Source organism: Hylobates moloch, unplaced genomic scaffold (genome assembly GCF_009828535.3).
Source record: "Hylobates moloch isolate HMO894 unplaced genomic scaffold, HMol_V3 SCAFFOLD_6, whole genome shotgun sequence".
NCBI lineage: Eukaryota > Metazoa > Chordata > Mammalia > Primates > Hylobatidae > Hylobates > Hylobates moloch.
Window position 1 is genome coordinate 5,919,671 of NW_026652281.1, and position 15,656 is coordinate 5,935,326.

Below are 15,656 nucleotides of genomic sequence, written 5' to 3' on the forward strand. Positions count from 1 at the left end.
CCCCCGGACTCCCACCCGGCGCTCAGAGCCTGGGCTTCTGTCTGAACCTGTCCCAGGCCTGGGCTGGTTAAAAGCAGCAAAAAGTTCCTCCTGCAGCTTCAACTTGAGCCTGTCACCGTCATCAGCATACCCCGACAGACTCTGGGGTGCCTGGGGACAGGTAGCTGCAGATGCCTCCGGCACCAAGTTGCCCTCTGCCCCTCCCGAGTTGTGCTCCTCCATGCCAGGGGAGGGAGGACAGCTCCCCTTGCCTCCTAGGCGGTTGGCAGAGTGGCAGCGGCTGCTGCTCCTTCCTGCTGCTGGCTGATGGAGAGATTATTTCTAAGCCCTTCCCATTCCACCCCCCCCACACTGGCCTCTCTTGCAGGACCATAGTGGCTGTCCCCGTGGGACTTGAAGTGCAGAGTCCGCTGCTCAACCAGGACAGCTGCCCTGGCTCCCTCCCAGCAAGAACCCCCGGACCCTCATCTCTCATAAGGAAAGGGACTTCTGGGTCCTTTAAAAAAAATCCCACCTCAATCCCCCAGGGCCCTCCTGCAGCTGCTGGAGAGAGAGATGCAGAATGAATGAACTTCTGGTTTCTGGAGGAGGCACAGGAAGAAAGATTGGAAACTAACTCTTCTAGAAACTGCTGTTTAGGAGATTTTTTCTTCCCCTTCATCTCCACCACAAACCTGTCCCTTCCCTGGGCACCAAGACATGGGCTCCCCTTGCCTGGCAGAGAAACAGCTGGAAACTGGCTCCCTGAGACAAGAAGGTGAGTGAAACTTGAGGGGAAGAGTTAGTGCTTGCTGCAGGGCGGGCGGGGGCCAGGGGGAAGTTGATGCTGTCAAACATCCTTGGCAAAAGTGCTGTTTTGAGTGAATTCCTTTCCCATGCTCTGGAAGGAGCTGTTTGCCAGCTGTTTGGAGAGCCGTAGATTGCAAAATTGGGTTTATTCCGTGAATGCAGAAAGGGCAGTTTTCAGGTTCTGGAAGGAGCCCCAGGCTGGGGGACAGAGTGCTGGGTTGGATTCGGATTTGCTGTGTGACCTTGGACAAGTTACTTCCGCTCGCTGGGTCTTGGTTTTTGCACTGGGAAAATGTGGAAGCTTGCAAAGGGCTCCCCGGATTTCAAAATACTCTTCTCTCTGCAGGCTCCTCATCCTCCTCTGGCCATTCCCTGTGAGCAAAGTAATGCATTCAGAACAACAGAATGTTGTGTAGGCAGCAAGAGTGTGAAATAGGCTACGATTCACTCTCCACTACCCACCAGAATCCAGCCGGCGCTGAAATTGAGAGGAACTTTGATTTCCATTCCGCTGCCGAGTTTTTCTCTTGACTGGAGTGGAGTGCATCTGAAAATGTAAGCTTATAGATGCTTTGGAAATGGCTTTGGCTAGAATGAATAGCATAAGAAATAGTTGCAGGATCTGAAGGTGAGAAATATTATGGAAAGGACTTTTTAAATATGTGAATTGGCTAAATCTAAAACACTCACACGAAGTCAAGCACCTCATATAGGTCTGAAACGGAGACAGCATTAGAGGCCCCATCATTTTTTTTGTTTTTTTCTTTTTGAGACGGAGTCTCGCTCTATTGCCCAGGCTGGAGTGCAATGGCGCAATCTCGGCTTACTGCAGCCTCTGCCTCCTGGGTTCAAGCGATTCTCCTGCCTCAGCCTCCCGAGTAGCTGGGACTACAGGCACATGCCACCATGCCTAGCTAATTTTTGTATTTTTAGTAGACACAGGGTTTCATTGGCCAGTCTGGTCTCAAACTCCTGACCTCAGATGATCTGCCTGCCTCTGCCTCGCAAAGTGCTGGGATTACAGGCGTGAACCACTGCAGCTGGAGGCCCCTTCGTTCTGCAGATAAAAGCCTGCGGGCCCAGAGAGGGGGAGTAACTGGCTGGAGGTCACACAGCAAGGATGGCTGAGGCAAGCACGCAACGAACATGGAGGAGTACTGCGATTGCAAGTATGCAATGCTCCTCCATCCCCTTAGCAAAGGCCTCCCCAAATGAGGAAGCAACCAAGAGGGATTAAGCGAGACTGGTGGAGCTCTTCCTGAAACCTAGATGCTTAGATGCTTGCTAAGGACAGTCACATTCCTGGTCTGCTCGAACCTTTAATAACAGACCCTCACCGAACCTCCCTGGTGTCAGGTGCGTGCTAAACAGTAGGCAAGACACACAAGCATTCCACGCATCAGTCTCCTTATCTGTAAAGTGGAGCTCTTATGTCTACCTCATGAGGTTGTTGAGGTGAGTTAGGGGAAGCCACGCATGTCAGAAGCATCTAAAAGTGTTATTAATACACACTTTCTTGTATATTACTGCATATAACCCTTGCCATGCCCTACGATGTGGGCACTCAAACTGCCCCAGTCATACGGATAAAGCAAAGGACTCAGAGACACTGAGTTACCCACCTGTGCTGGCAGTCCATGAGGGGTCGGTCCCTGCCAGTGAACTTGAGAGCCTACATTCTTAAACTCTATTTTTAAGCACCTGTATCTTGCTAGATTAGTATGAGTCTTGTCATTTGAATGAATGATGCTGGGATCAGAGAGGTTAAGCCACATACCTGAGACCACAGAGCCCAGAAGTGGCACCACTCTGACTTGTCCAGCTCAGGACTGAATTACTCAAGTCCCCATCCGTGCAACGTCTGTTCTGGAGACATCCTTCTGAGATGTCAGTAGATGTTCCACCAGGGAAGGGTTTTGTTCACTGATGCATCTCAAGCACGTAGTAGGTGCCCAATAAATACGTCTTGAACTAAAGGTTAAAAGAACAAGCCATGTAGATGCAGTCACAGGAAAGCACATGCAAGAATATCTGCAGTCGTGACATCCAGGACTCTTTGCCCCAAGACTGACTTCCCTTCCTTTTTCTTGCTCTTTGTCCTTTGGGTGTCAGACTGGTAAACCCAGCGCTTCCCACCTGGCGGTCTTCAGCAATGCCCATGCCTGCCAGAGAACGGAGCCTGCATCCCAGACACCACCACTATGGTTCCCACAGCCCTTGGAGTCAGCTCCTGTCCAGCCCAATGGAGACGCCGTCCATCAAGGGCCTTTACTACCGGAGGGTGCGGAAAGTGGGTGCCCTGGGCGCCTCCCCGGTGGACCTGAAGAAGGAGATCCTGATCAACGTTGGGGGCAGGAGGTATCTCCTCCCCTGGAGCACACTGGACCAGTTCCCTCTGAGCCGCCTGAGCAAACTCAGGCTCTGTCGGAGCTACGAGGAGATCACGCAGCTCTGCGATGATTACGACGAGGACAGCCAGGAGTTCTTCTTCGACAGGAGCCCCAGCGCCTTCGGGGTGATCGTGAGCTTCCTGGCGGCCGGGAAGCTGGTGCTCCTGCGGGAGATGTGCGCGCTGTCCTTCCAGGAGGAGCTGGCCTACTGGGGCATCGAGGAGGCCCACCTGGAGAGGTGCTGCCTGCGGAAGCTGCTGAGGAAGCTAGAGGAGCTGGAGGAGCTGGCCAAGCTGCACAGGGAGGAGGTACTGAGGCAGCAGAGGGAGACCCGCCGCCCCGCCTCGCACTCCTCCCGCTGGGGCCTCTGCATGAACCGGCTGCGCGAGATGGTGGAAAACCCGCAGTCCGGGCTGCCCGGGAAGGTCTTCGCTTGCCTCTCCATCCTCTTCGTGGCCACCACGGCCGTCAGCCTGTGTGTCAGCACCATGCCCGACCTCAGGGCAGAGGAGGACCAGGTGAGTGGCCTCTGATGGGACCCACGGCTCCATCCCGCAGGGTGCCTGGGCGGAGATGTCTTTTAAGACCTGAATGCCTTCAGGTCTTAAAATAAGAAGAAAAAAAATGAATATTATCCAACGTGGGTTATATTCATTATTAGGTCATCAGTCATAAAAGATAATTTTTCATCTTTTTTTTTTTTGGAGTCCTACAAACGCAAAAGTGCCTAAGGCTCACCATGAAAGTCATTATGTGGCCCTCAGCCATGCATGGACACAGTGGGCCAGACAGACCCAGTGTCACCTCTCCTGGCTCTCCCGATTCTGTGACTACAGGCAAATCACTCCACCTCCTCTCTGAGGCTGTCTCCCCCTCTGTGAAATGGGTAACATCACCTTGAAGGTTTACTCACCCAGTGAACTCAACATGTGTTTACTGAATAGCACTCTGTGCTAACCCTTAGACCAGGTCAAAAACATAAAATCCCTGCGTTCTTGAGCTGACATTCTCCTGGGCATCCCCACTCCATTTTCAGATGAGGAAACTGAGGCACGGGTCATTTATTTTCCTCGGAGCTCCACGGTAAGGACACCAATGATGCAAAGGTCCCCGGCCTCAGTTTCCCTGCAGTGCTCAGTGTCTGGGCCAGTCTCACTGGTTGGGAAACTCACAGATGAGCTGATTTGTAAGTCACTCTGCCCCAGGAGGCCAGAGCAAAAAGTGTTGCTTCCCCACACCTTCATCCCCTTTGCAGGGAGTTACAGGAGACCCTGAGACACCCTCCCTCCCTCCGGGGGCCAGATGGTCTGAGAAGCGAAATAAGAACCTAGCATTTGGTTGAGAGGGTTATTGGAAAGCTTCAAACAGAAAACTAGATTGTTTCCTGATTTAAAAAATCACTCCTCTCCAGCACCGAGCTCCCCCAGGGCTGCCCGTCATCTTAAGGTTTGGAGCTTACCTTGTAATCAACAGAGAGAGAAAGTAAACACATACATAAGATCGTGCTTGCTCTATTTGGCTCATAACAGTTGCCAGCCCACCTAAGTTCTTTTCACTTAAAGATACGTCCCAGGGCAAGACAACAGGATCAGAGAACTTGCCAGATAGAAAGGACTTAAATGGAGAATAGCCCATGCCTCACACACAGTAGGATCCCAGTACATATTGGTTGAATAAAATGTGTCTTGTCCAACCTACAAAAGTTTGGCCCTAAAAAACCCCACAAAATATTTGGACCTTTAAACAGCTTGTTTTCCCATGGAGAAGACGATAATGGCAATCATAGGCATTTTTTCATTCTACAGCATAAAAGCATGTGATTTAAGAGCCTGCTTGTTCACAGAAATATTTATGTGTGGACTCTGCAGTACAAAGATTGAGACAAAACAAGTGACCTTCCTACCCCATTTCTTAAGGGTGCCCTGATCCCCCTGGATGCCCACAAGCCTGTTCCTCTTAGACATTTCCAGAGAGGGGAGAAACTGTGTAGGAGCCAGGATTTCGGTTGTGCAGAGGGCCAAGATCTTTTCAAAACCTAATGCTTTGAAAATTACGCAGGGTATGAACCCAGGCCTGGCTTAACAGCGACTCGGGAAATCAAATTAGAGGGGAGAGGTGGGCCTGCAGACCTGTGCAGCCGAAGTTTCAGCCAAGGATCAGGGAGCCACGTCGCCTCCTGGGACAAGAGAGATTTATGCCCGGGCCCAGCCACAATAGCTTTATGCTTTCTGCTTAGTGAAAGCGCCTTTGTGTGTGTGCCCAGAGACAGGCTGAGGTGCTGCCTGGAGAGTGTCTGTGTTCCTGTTTAGATAATAATTCAGAGAGCAGGGAGGCTGAGGACGGGGCAGTCTTTGTTCTCCCAAGACGGTGACCTTACATTTACGTGAAAGGACGATGGCCTCTTCCTGGACACGCGTGCTTTGTATTCCTTATTTGCCCTCAGGGAATGTCAGTCTGAGAGGGACCAGCTGCTTCTGGGGACAGGCAGTGGCCGTTGAGTGTGGGGCCTGTGTCCTGTAAATTGATCCTGATAGCATCCACGCTGAAGAATTAATGTCACGATGGGTGGGGGAGCAGACCCCAGGGCTATCACCCACAGAACTCTTCCACCAGAAACAGAAACAATGGATGGACATTTGCTGTAAGCAGTTTTCTGTTTTTCTGCCTTCTCATAGCAATGTCTCTTGGCATAAACCCGATAGTGGGGTAAAAGATCTGTGCCAGAGATTGCAAGTTACAATGGAGGCTGGGTGCAGTGGCTCACGCCTGTAAGCTCAGCACCCTGGGAGGCCAAGGCTGGTGGATCTCCTGAGGTCAGGAGTTCGAGACCAGCCTGGCCAACATGGTAAAACTCCATCTCTACTAAAAAACACAAAAAAATTAGCCAGGTGTGGTGGCATGTGCCTGTAATCCCAGCTACTTGGGGGGCTGAGGCAGGAAAATCACTTGAACCCTCAGGCAGAGGTTGCAGTGAGCCACGATTGTGCCGCTGCACTCCAGCCTGGGCAACAAGAGCCAAACTCCATCTCAAAAAAAAATTACAATGGAGAAGGGAAGAGGCAGTGTAGAGAGGAAGGACCAAGCCATTACCTGAGCTCTTCTAAGGGGCACCAGATTTTAAAGTTCTGGATTTCCCAGGGGGACTCTTCCCCAAAAGGATGAAAGAACAATTGCCTCCTAACTGCCGCTCATGAAGCTGGCATTTCACACCATGGACTGACTTCATCCCTGTGGCAGCAAGGGGAAGTGAATACCACTTCTACCCCCATTTTACAGATGAGGAAACTGAGGCTCAGAGAGGTTTTATCACTTTCTTAAGCTCACAGTAAGTGGCAGAGCTAAGATTTGAACTCACCTCCGATTGGCTCTAAAATCCGACCCCCTATGACTGCACAACACTGATACTATCTTTCTTTCCTTTCTTTTTCTTTTTCTTTCTTTTTCCTCCCTTCTTTCCTTCTCTTTCTTTCTCTCTTTTTCTAAATTTGAGACAGTGTCTCACTTTATCACCAGGCTAGTGTGCAGTGGCATGATCTTGGCAGTTCACTGCAGCCTGCGTCTCCTGGGCTCAAGTGATCCTCCCACCTCAGCCCCCCAAGTAGCTGGGACTACAGGTGTGTGTCACCACACCCAGCTAATTTTTTCTAAAGACAGGGTTTCCCCATGTTGCCCAGGCTGGTCTCAAACTCCTGAGTTCAAGCAATCTGCCTGCCTTGGCCTCTCAAAGTGCCAGGATTACAAGCATGAACCACCGTGCCCGGCCCTAACTTTCAATTCTGGGCCACTTCGCCTCTAGTCTAGAACCTCAGAATCGGGGGCACTTTGTGCTTCTGAGGTAGCCAGAATTTGTCAAACAGCTCTCAGGCCAGCATGATGGTGTGAAGGCCAGACGCCCTGGGTTTCAATCTTGGCCTCAGCCATGACTAACCCAGGGATCTTGGGAAAGTCACTTAAACTCCTTGAGCCTCAGTTTCCTCCTCTATGAAATGGGGGTGCTCTAAGCACTTCCCTCAAGGGGTCATGTGGTGCATAAAGCAGCTGGCACAGTGCCGACACACAGAGGTGCTCAGCGAACGTCTGTCATACTGATCATCATTCATTCATTCATTCGGTAGTAGTTAACAGGAAACCAAACATTCATCCTTTACCGTCCTTCAACAACAGTCATTGACTGCCTACTAAAGTCCATTCTTCTGGGTGCTGGAGAGAAGACAAATTTCTTATTTCCTTGGAGCTTAGATTCTGAGCAGCCCTGCTCTTTTTCTTTTTTTTTTGACAGGGTTTCACTCTGTCTCCACCCAGGCTGGAGTACAGTGGCACAATCTCAGCTCACTGCAGCCTCCGCCTCGCGGGTTCAAGCGATCCTCCCACCTCAGCCTCCTGAGTAGCTGGGACCACAGGCAGGCATCACCACGCCTGGCTAATTTTTGTACATTTTGTAGAGATGGATTTCACCATGTTGGCCAGGCTGGTCTCAAACTCCTGAGCTCAAGTGATTCTCCCACCTCGGCCTCCCAAAGCGTTGAGATTACAGGCATGAGCCACTGCACCCCAGCCCCCTGCTTCATTTTTGAGTTGACATTTACATAACATGAAATTGAGCACCTTAAAGAGAACAATTTAGTGGCATTTAGTACAATCACAATCTTCTGCAGCCACCATCACCTCTATTTAGTTCCAAAGCCTTTTCTCAGCATTCCAAAAGAAAACCCTGTCCCAACTAGGCATTCTCTCCTCCTTCCTCTCCCGCCAGCCCCTGGCAACCACCCATCTGCTTTCTATCTCCATGAATTAGCCTATTGTGGGCATTTCATAGAAAAGGAGTCATGCCAGATGTGGTCTTCTGTGACTGGCTTCCTGCTCCAGCATCAAGTCTTCAAGGTCCATGCACTGTGCCATGTGTCAGACCTTCGTTCCTCTTCATGGCTGAATACTATTCCACTGTATGTATATGCCACTGTTGGTTTATCCATCCAGCGCTGATGACCTGCTTCATGTTGATAGCTGAAGATAGAAAGACACACTCCAAAGACCGACCCCCACCTCCAAGGAACAAGATGGGTTTGAGACATGAAGCCAGGATTCTGTTCCCACGGCTGCCACACAGACCCCTTTGAATAGGCAGGATTTGAGATCTAGTCCTGACGCTTTTTTTTTTTTTTTTTTTTGAGATGGAGTTTTGCTTTTGTCACCCAGACTAGAGCACAGTGGTGTGATCTCAGCTCACTGCAACCTCCACCTCCCGGATTCCAGCAGTTTTCCTGCCTCAGCTTCCCAAGTAGCTGGGATTATAGGCACCCAACACCATCCCCAGCTAATTTTTGTATTTTTAGTAGAGATGAGGTTTCACCATGTTGCCCAGGCTGGTCTCAAACTCCTGACCTCAGGTGATCCACCCGCCTCTGCCTCCCAAAGTGCTGAGATTATAAGCTTGAGCCACCACACCCAACCCTGACTCTCGCTTGAATGCACTGGGAGATCCAGGGCAGGTCACATCTGCCCCTGAACCTCAACCTCCTGCTGGTAAAATGATGGTCTGGACTTGTCATTTTACAGGCTGACTGGTCCCTAATGTCCTTCCAGCGCTGGGCACCTGCAGCCTCCTGTCCTGGTCTATTTGCTGCAGTTTCCCAGGTTCTTTCTTTCCCTCTGCCTTCATTGTCCTCCCTGCCATTCATCCCTCGTGCCCTCTCCATGTGGCTTCAGCCCTGGCCTGGCAGCTCTGCCTTTCCCTCCCTCCTGGCAGCCTGAACACCACTGGCCACCTGCAGTGGACCATCTTTCTTCCTCTTTCCTGCTACTAAGACATCCCAACCACTGCAGATAGTATCAGGTCATGGAAAGGGCCAGCATCTTTAATCTGCTCATCGTGGGTTGAGTCCCAGCTCTCCCACTCCTGGCTCTGCCCTTGGACAAGTCCTTTTCTTTCTCCGTGCCTCTATTTCCTCACCCAGCAAAGAGGACAATCATAATACTATTCAAAGGGTGGTGCTGAGGACTGAATGAGAGCCTGTGTATCAGGGGCCAGCACAGAGTGGACGCTTGTTGTTTTGCTCCCCCTTGGGGCTGGGCTCACACCCGTGCACCTGCTCTGCTGCTCTGCTCACCAGCCTCCGTCCCTGGCTCCCTTCAACCTGAATAGCAATGGCCAAGTCAGGGGCCGGTGGCTCAAATGTCCTCTCCATCCCCTTCCAGTGTCTGCCCCCATTCCTCCTCTGTTCCGGCTTTCAGTGCGTCTTTTCTGAGGGCCTGCTCTGGCTGGAGACCCGGTGGGAGAAGTAGGGGAACTCGCCACGCTCAGGACCAGCCCTGCCAGCCTTCCCACAGTTCTCCTCCCACCTTGGGTGCTACTCCTGCCCACAGCATTGCCTGGGGCTTTCAGGGATATTGTCAAAGGGACATGCACACCCTATGGCGACCGAGTAAAGTGCCCTTGGTGATGTCTCTGCAGAACCATGGTGGGGTTAGGGAGCAGAACTGCGCGGGCTCTTTGGTCCTCGCCTTCCCTCTCATCCTGGACTGTAGACATTTCAGTGTCTTACTAAGGTGGAGGGCTGGGGAAGGAAGGCACAGAGAGAGGTTTGTTTGTTTGTTTGTTTTGAGACGGAGTCTTGCTCTGTCACCCAGGCTGGAGTGCAGTGGCGTGATCTCGGCTCACTGCAAGCTCCGCCTCCCGGGTTCACGCCATTCTCCTGCCTCAGCCTCCCGAGTAGCTGGGACTACAGGCACCCGCCACCACGCCTGGCTTTTTCTTTTTCTTTTTTGAGATGAAGTCTCGCTCTGTCACCCAGGCTGGAGTGCAGTGGCACAATATCAACTTACTGCAACCTCCGCCTCCTGAGTTCAAGCGATTCTCCTGCCTCAGCCTCCTGAGTAGCTGGAACTACAGGCGCCTGCCACCATGCCAGCTAATTTTTGTATTTGTAGTACAGACGGGGTTTTACCATGTTGGCCAGGCTGGTTTCAAACTCCTGACCTCAGGTGATCCACTAGCCTTCGCCTCCCAAATTGCTGGGATTATAGACATGAGCCACTGTGCCTGGCCCACAGAGATTTTTCAAAGACCAGGCGGGACTCTTGGGGCCCCCTCCCCGGGATGCAGCTCACCTTTTAGGCTGCCATTTCCACCTCCCTGCCTCCTCACCCTTTAGTAAGAGGCCCCGTACGAGAGCCAGTTCCTGCCTTCTCCTCTGTCGCTTTCTCGGACCATGAATCAGCTTCCTAAAGAACTGGCCTGCTCTCTGGAGCTTCTCTGTGCTCGGTGCCATTTGGTAATTGCTCTAGCTAACTTATCCTAGTTTTGTTGCTTTTGGTTTTTTTCCTACAGCTGTGTCTCTCCCTATGTCCCGGCCAAGAAGCAATATTCCCTGTTTCCTGGCCTGGGGCCTCCTTGATGCTCTGCAGGTGACACTGTTTCCTCTGCCTCCTCACACTCCCCCCACCTCTGCGGGTCCAAATCCCAGCCCCCCGCAAATGCCCCATGCAGACGCCGCCACCCACACTCATTCATGAGTCGTTCAGGAAGGGCCCCCACAGGCCAGGCCTGTGCTGGACACTGGGAGAGTCCCTAGGTCTCTTCTTCGGTGACTGCTGAGGGGACACCAGGACAGAAGCGATGGGATGGCGGCCCGCCCTCCCCACACCAGGAGAACCACTGTGAGATTCAGAGTCAGTGGATACTTCTTAGACCTCTGCTGGGTTCCTGGCCCTATGCTGGTCATTTCCGTTTCCCAATTTAATCCTCACCGCTATCCCATTCTACAGATCAGAAAACTGGGCCTCAAGAAGTTATGTAACTTGCCTAACAGCACCTAAGCTAGTAATGCTCCCTCAGTGGCAGCTGCTTTTTTTTTTTTCTTTTTTTTGAGACAGGGTCTTGCTCTGTTGCCCAGGCTGGAGTGCAGTAGTACAATCTCAGCTCTCCTCCAACCTCCTGGGTTCAAGTGATTCTCGTGCCTCAGCCTCCCGAGTAACTGGGATTACAGGCGTGCACCACCACACCTGTCTAATTTTTGTGTTTTTAGTTGAGACGGTTTCCCCACATTGGCCAGGCTGGTCTCAAACTCCCTTGTCTCAAGTGATCTGTACACTTTAGCCTCCCAAAGTGCTGGGATTACAGGCGTGAGCCACCATGCCCAGCCCAGTGGCAGCTGCTTTCTAGTAAGAATTTGCTGGAACCTCTAGAAAAGAAGTCAGCCATCCAACCCGCCCAAGGTGAAGGCCATGGAGAGCCCATGATGGATCAGCTGCAGGGCCTGAACCGGAGGGCAACGGCGGGAGAGGACTGAGGAAGAAGAGAAGCAGTGTAGATTGGGGAAGCTCCTACACTGCAGCATCCCTGAGCAGGTCTCCTCCGTGCCCACAATTGCCCTGTGGGATGAGCGTTACCTTGCCCATTTCACAGAAGGGAAGACACCTTCAGAGAGATGACTCGTGGGCCAGGTCCCACGGTGGGGCTGACCCCGTCTGGTTGGTTCCAGCACTCTCAGAGCCCTTGTGTCCCAGGGTTGGGAAGGGGGGACAGCTGCTAGAAGGAGTGGGCAGAGTGCAGGGGGGGATCCTGGGGAGGAGGGATTACGGCTCAGGGTGACTAGTGCCTGGGGGGAGGCCCATGGGAGTGGAATAAAGGAGGGGAGGGTAGCGGAGGGCACAGCTGACTGAGAGAAAAGTGGCTAAAGGAGTGGGCAGAGTGAGTCAGCACATCCAGGCCCCAGGAGAGCCTCAGAGGAAACAGCTCAGGGCCTCAGGCCAGGGCCAGAGGCACAAATGGTGAACTCACAGCAGGAGCGAAGGGAGGGAGGGATGCCGAGCTGCGGAATGGACCAGCTCTGACTAAGGAGCTGCAGAAGTGAGAGGTGGCCACGTTCCAAAGTGGGACTGGCAGGATTTTGCTGGAAGGGACAGAGCGGGATGAGGAAGTCTCCAAGGTCAAGATTGTGGGCCCTGAGCCCCTCCCAGATGGAGCTTCCAGAACTGGCCCTCATTGCACCTGCAGAGCCCCCAGGGCAGCGGCTTTGCCCTCAGGAAGTCCCGCTCTGCTGCTGCGTGAAACAGGTGCGGGCCAGGCTGCGGGATCCCCACTACTCCCACTTCCTGCCTCCCCCAGGAGTGTTCAGCCAGCTCAGACTCAGACTATAACTCCCTTACCACAGTACTGGCCCTTTTAAAGTGCACCTTTCAGTGATGTTTAGTATCATCATGGAGCTGTGCAGCCATCACTGCTACCTTCCTCCTCCATCCAGCCCCGGACACCCACCCCTCTGCTTTCTGTCTCTGTGGATTCGCCTGCTCTGGACATCTCACATAAATAGAATCATCCAACACGTGGTGTCTGTGTCTGGCTTCTTTCACTCAGCATCGTGTTTTCAAGGTGCATCCATGTTGTAGCATGATTTAGCCCTTCATTCCTTTTCACAGCTGACTACTATTCCATTGTATGAATAGGCCGCATTTTATGTATTCACTCATCAGTTTATGGATGTTTAAGTTGTCTCTACTTTGGAGCTATTATAGGCTTTTGTGTACAAGTTTTTTTGGGTTTTGTTTTGTTTTTTTCTGAGACAGAGTCTAGCTCTGTCTCCCAGGCTGCAGTGCAGTGGCACAATCTTGGCTCCCTGCAACCTCCACCTCCTGAGTTCAAGTGATTCTCCTGCCTCAGCCTCCCGAGTAGCTAGGATTACAGGCACCTGACACCATGCCTGGCTAATTTTTGTACTTTTATTAGAGATGGGGTTTTACCATGTTGGCCAGGCTGGTTTTAAACTCCTGACCCCAGGTGATCCACATGCCTCAGCCTCCCAAAGTGCCAGGATTACAGGTGTGAGCCACCACACCTGGCCTGTGTACAAGTTTTTGTGTGGACATGTGCTTTCATTTGTCTGAGCTATACACCTAGGAGTGGAACAGCTGGGTTGCATGGTAACTCTGTTTAACCTTTGAGGACCTGCCAAACTGTTTCCACTGCCGCTGCCCCATTTTACATCCATCCCACCAGCAGTGATGGGTTCCAGTTTCTCCACAATCTCACCGACACTTGGCTGTTGTCTGTCTTTATGATTCTAGCCATCCTAGTGGATGTCAAATTGTGTCTTATTGTAGTTTTGATTATCCTTTATTTTTGTTTTTTAACTTTTCATCATGAAGAACTTCAGACATTTACAAAGTAAATAGAATAATACAAGGAACCTCTGGGAAACCGTGACTCCATCATGACTCAGCTACACACAATGGTCAATATTCTGCCGCCTTTTTCTTTTTTTTTTTTTTTTTTGAGACGGAGTCTCCCTCTATCGCCCAGGCTACAGTGCAGTGGTGCAATCTCGGCTCACTGCAACCTGCGCCTCCCAGGTTCAAGCGATTCTCCTGCCTCAGCCTCCCAAGTAGCTGGGATTACAGGCATGTGTCACCAGGCCTGGCTAATTTTTGTATTTTTAGTAGAGACAAGGTTTCAGCATATTAGTCAGGCTGGTCTCGAACTCCTGACCTCAGGTGATCCACCTGCCTTGCCCTCCCAAAGTGCTGGGATTACAGGCATGAGCCATTGTGCCCAGCCAATATTCTGCCATTGTTGTTTCCTCTCTTTCCACCCCCTCTCCACCTCAAATCACTTATCATCATTTGTTACTATTTTTCTTTTACAGTTGTACAGGTAAAATGTACATGCACTGAAATGCACAAATCTTAGGTGTAGAATTTAATAAACGGATGCAGCCGTGTCAGCCTCTCCCCTCTGAGTATAGAATATTTCCGCGACCGCAGAAAGCTCCCTCGTGGCCCTTCACAGGCCATCCCTACACTACCCAGAGGCAGCCACTGTTCTGATCGCTTTGTGCACCCTAGATGAGGCTGCCTGTTCTCGAGCGTCCTGCAAATGGAAACACATACCCGGCTTGCTTTGCTCTACCTCATGCCTGTGGGATTCATCCGTGTTGTTTCATCATTCACACTCTGGACCTTCTCCGGGCCAACACTTGCTCCTCTTCATTGCAGAAAGGAGCCAGAACACACCTCGCTCTGCCTGTGACAAGGGCTAGGAATAGGGTGACCAACCATCCGGGTGTGCCCAGGGCCCAGGGGGTTCCTAGGACCTGGAACTTTCTGGGTTTAAGCACAGAACTTCCACAAATGGAGAAAGGAGAACTTTTTTCTTTCCTTCTTTCCCCTTTTTTCTTTTCTTCAAATGTTTGCTAAACTGGGAATTATTTCCTCTGCCCACACTCCATAAACACCCCCTGCCCCAATGCTGGCATTTCTGAGGGACCAGTCCTGGGAGGCTGGATTTAGGATGCACAGCAGAGCCTGATGCAGGTGCAGTGATGCGGCAGAGCAGAGCCCTTGCTGCAGTCCACAGAGATGGCCAGAGGGCCAGGCCATGGGAGGGGAGGAGCCAGTGTGCATGGCTTGAATGTCCAAACGCCAGCCCCACAGGCAGGAGGAGGACCCAGCAGAGCCTTCTCGGCCTCTCAGGAGTCACCTTCCTGAGCTATCAGGTCATCGGTGTGGAAAAGTTACTCCCAGGCTATAAGTATTTTAAGCCTAGGGAGAAACTCCCAGGATGTCTGCAAAGAAAGAAACCTTGTAGGCAGAATCTAGCTCAGAGTCTGAAAACCTTCCAGGTGCCTCAGAATGAATGGGGGAGTTTCCAAAACGTAGATTCCCAGGCCCACCCTAAGGTTTGGATTTTACGATGGGGGCCCAAGAATCTGCGTTTACAACAACCACCCTGGGGGCTTCTGTTGCCAGGGTTTCCAAATCAGCTTTTAGAAATACCAATTCTGTTCCAAACTCTGCATTGGAAACTGAAGCACAGAGAGGGCCAGTGGCCGCTGCAAAGTCACACAGCAAGTTCGTAGCAGGGCTGGGGAATCAGAACCCAAAACTTCTGAGCCCTTCAGGATCCTGAAGCAAACCTTGGGGAGTCATGGCAAAGACCTCTCGGTGGGTTGGAGAATCCCCTCATCTTCCTGTAATACCCAGCAATAGGAAGAAGGCATTGCTACCCTTACACTGACCAGGCAGACTGTGGTCCATGACCAATGTATGATTGTGTTAAAATGGCTACAGTGCATCCTGTGCCTGCTAGGTACACGGTCCTGTTAATGGCTTTATATGCATAATTTCCATTAATCATGACAGCCCTTCAGAGGTTAGCCAACTGAAAGTCCAGAGGAGACAAATGATTTGCCCAAGTAAGCAGAAGAGATGGGATTTGAAACTGTGCTAGGCTCTGAGAGTATTGTAACTAGACAAGCAGACATGGTTTCTGGGGGGCTTGAAGGCTGGTAGGGCACAGAAAGTTACTGATTCTCCAATCTTGCTAAAAACTTGCTGTGTGGCTTTGCAGTGGCCACTGCCCCTCTCTGTGCTTCAGTTTCCAAAGAAGAGGCTGAAACACTCTGGACTCCACCCCTTGGCAGTGCTGCCTTTGCCTCCCACCCCTGCAATAGTCCACACAGAAGTCCAGCCAGAAAGGTGCCC

At 51.6% G+C, this 15,656-nt stretch overlaps 1 protein-coding gene across 2 annotated transcripts in view; it reads left to right on the forward strand.

Annotated features, from left to right (window-relative positions):
- The first annotated feature begins 422 nt into the window (after window positions 1-422).
- The window catches only part of KCNG4 (potassium voltage-gated channel modifier subfamily G member 4), a 21,584-nt gene continuing 6,350 nt past the window's right edge, over window positions 423-15,656 (forward strand). Inside the window, exons 1-2 of one of the 2 annotated variants that reach the window (XM_032155882.2) lie at window positions 423-757; window positions 2,902-3,697. In XM_032155882.2, the coding sequence (XP_032011773.2) occupies window positions 567-757; window positions 2,902-3,697 (987 nt within the window). In that variant the 5' untranslated portion in view covers window positions 423-566. Of the gene's footprint in view, window positions 758-1,310; window positions 1,345-2,901; window positions 3,698-15,656 lie in introns of those variants that run through there. The other variant, XM_058440437.1, reaches the window with a different exon arrangement.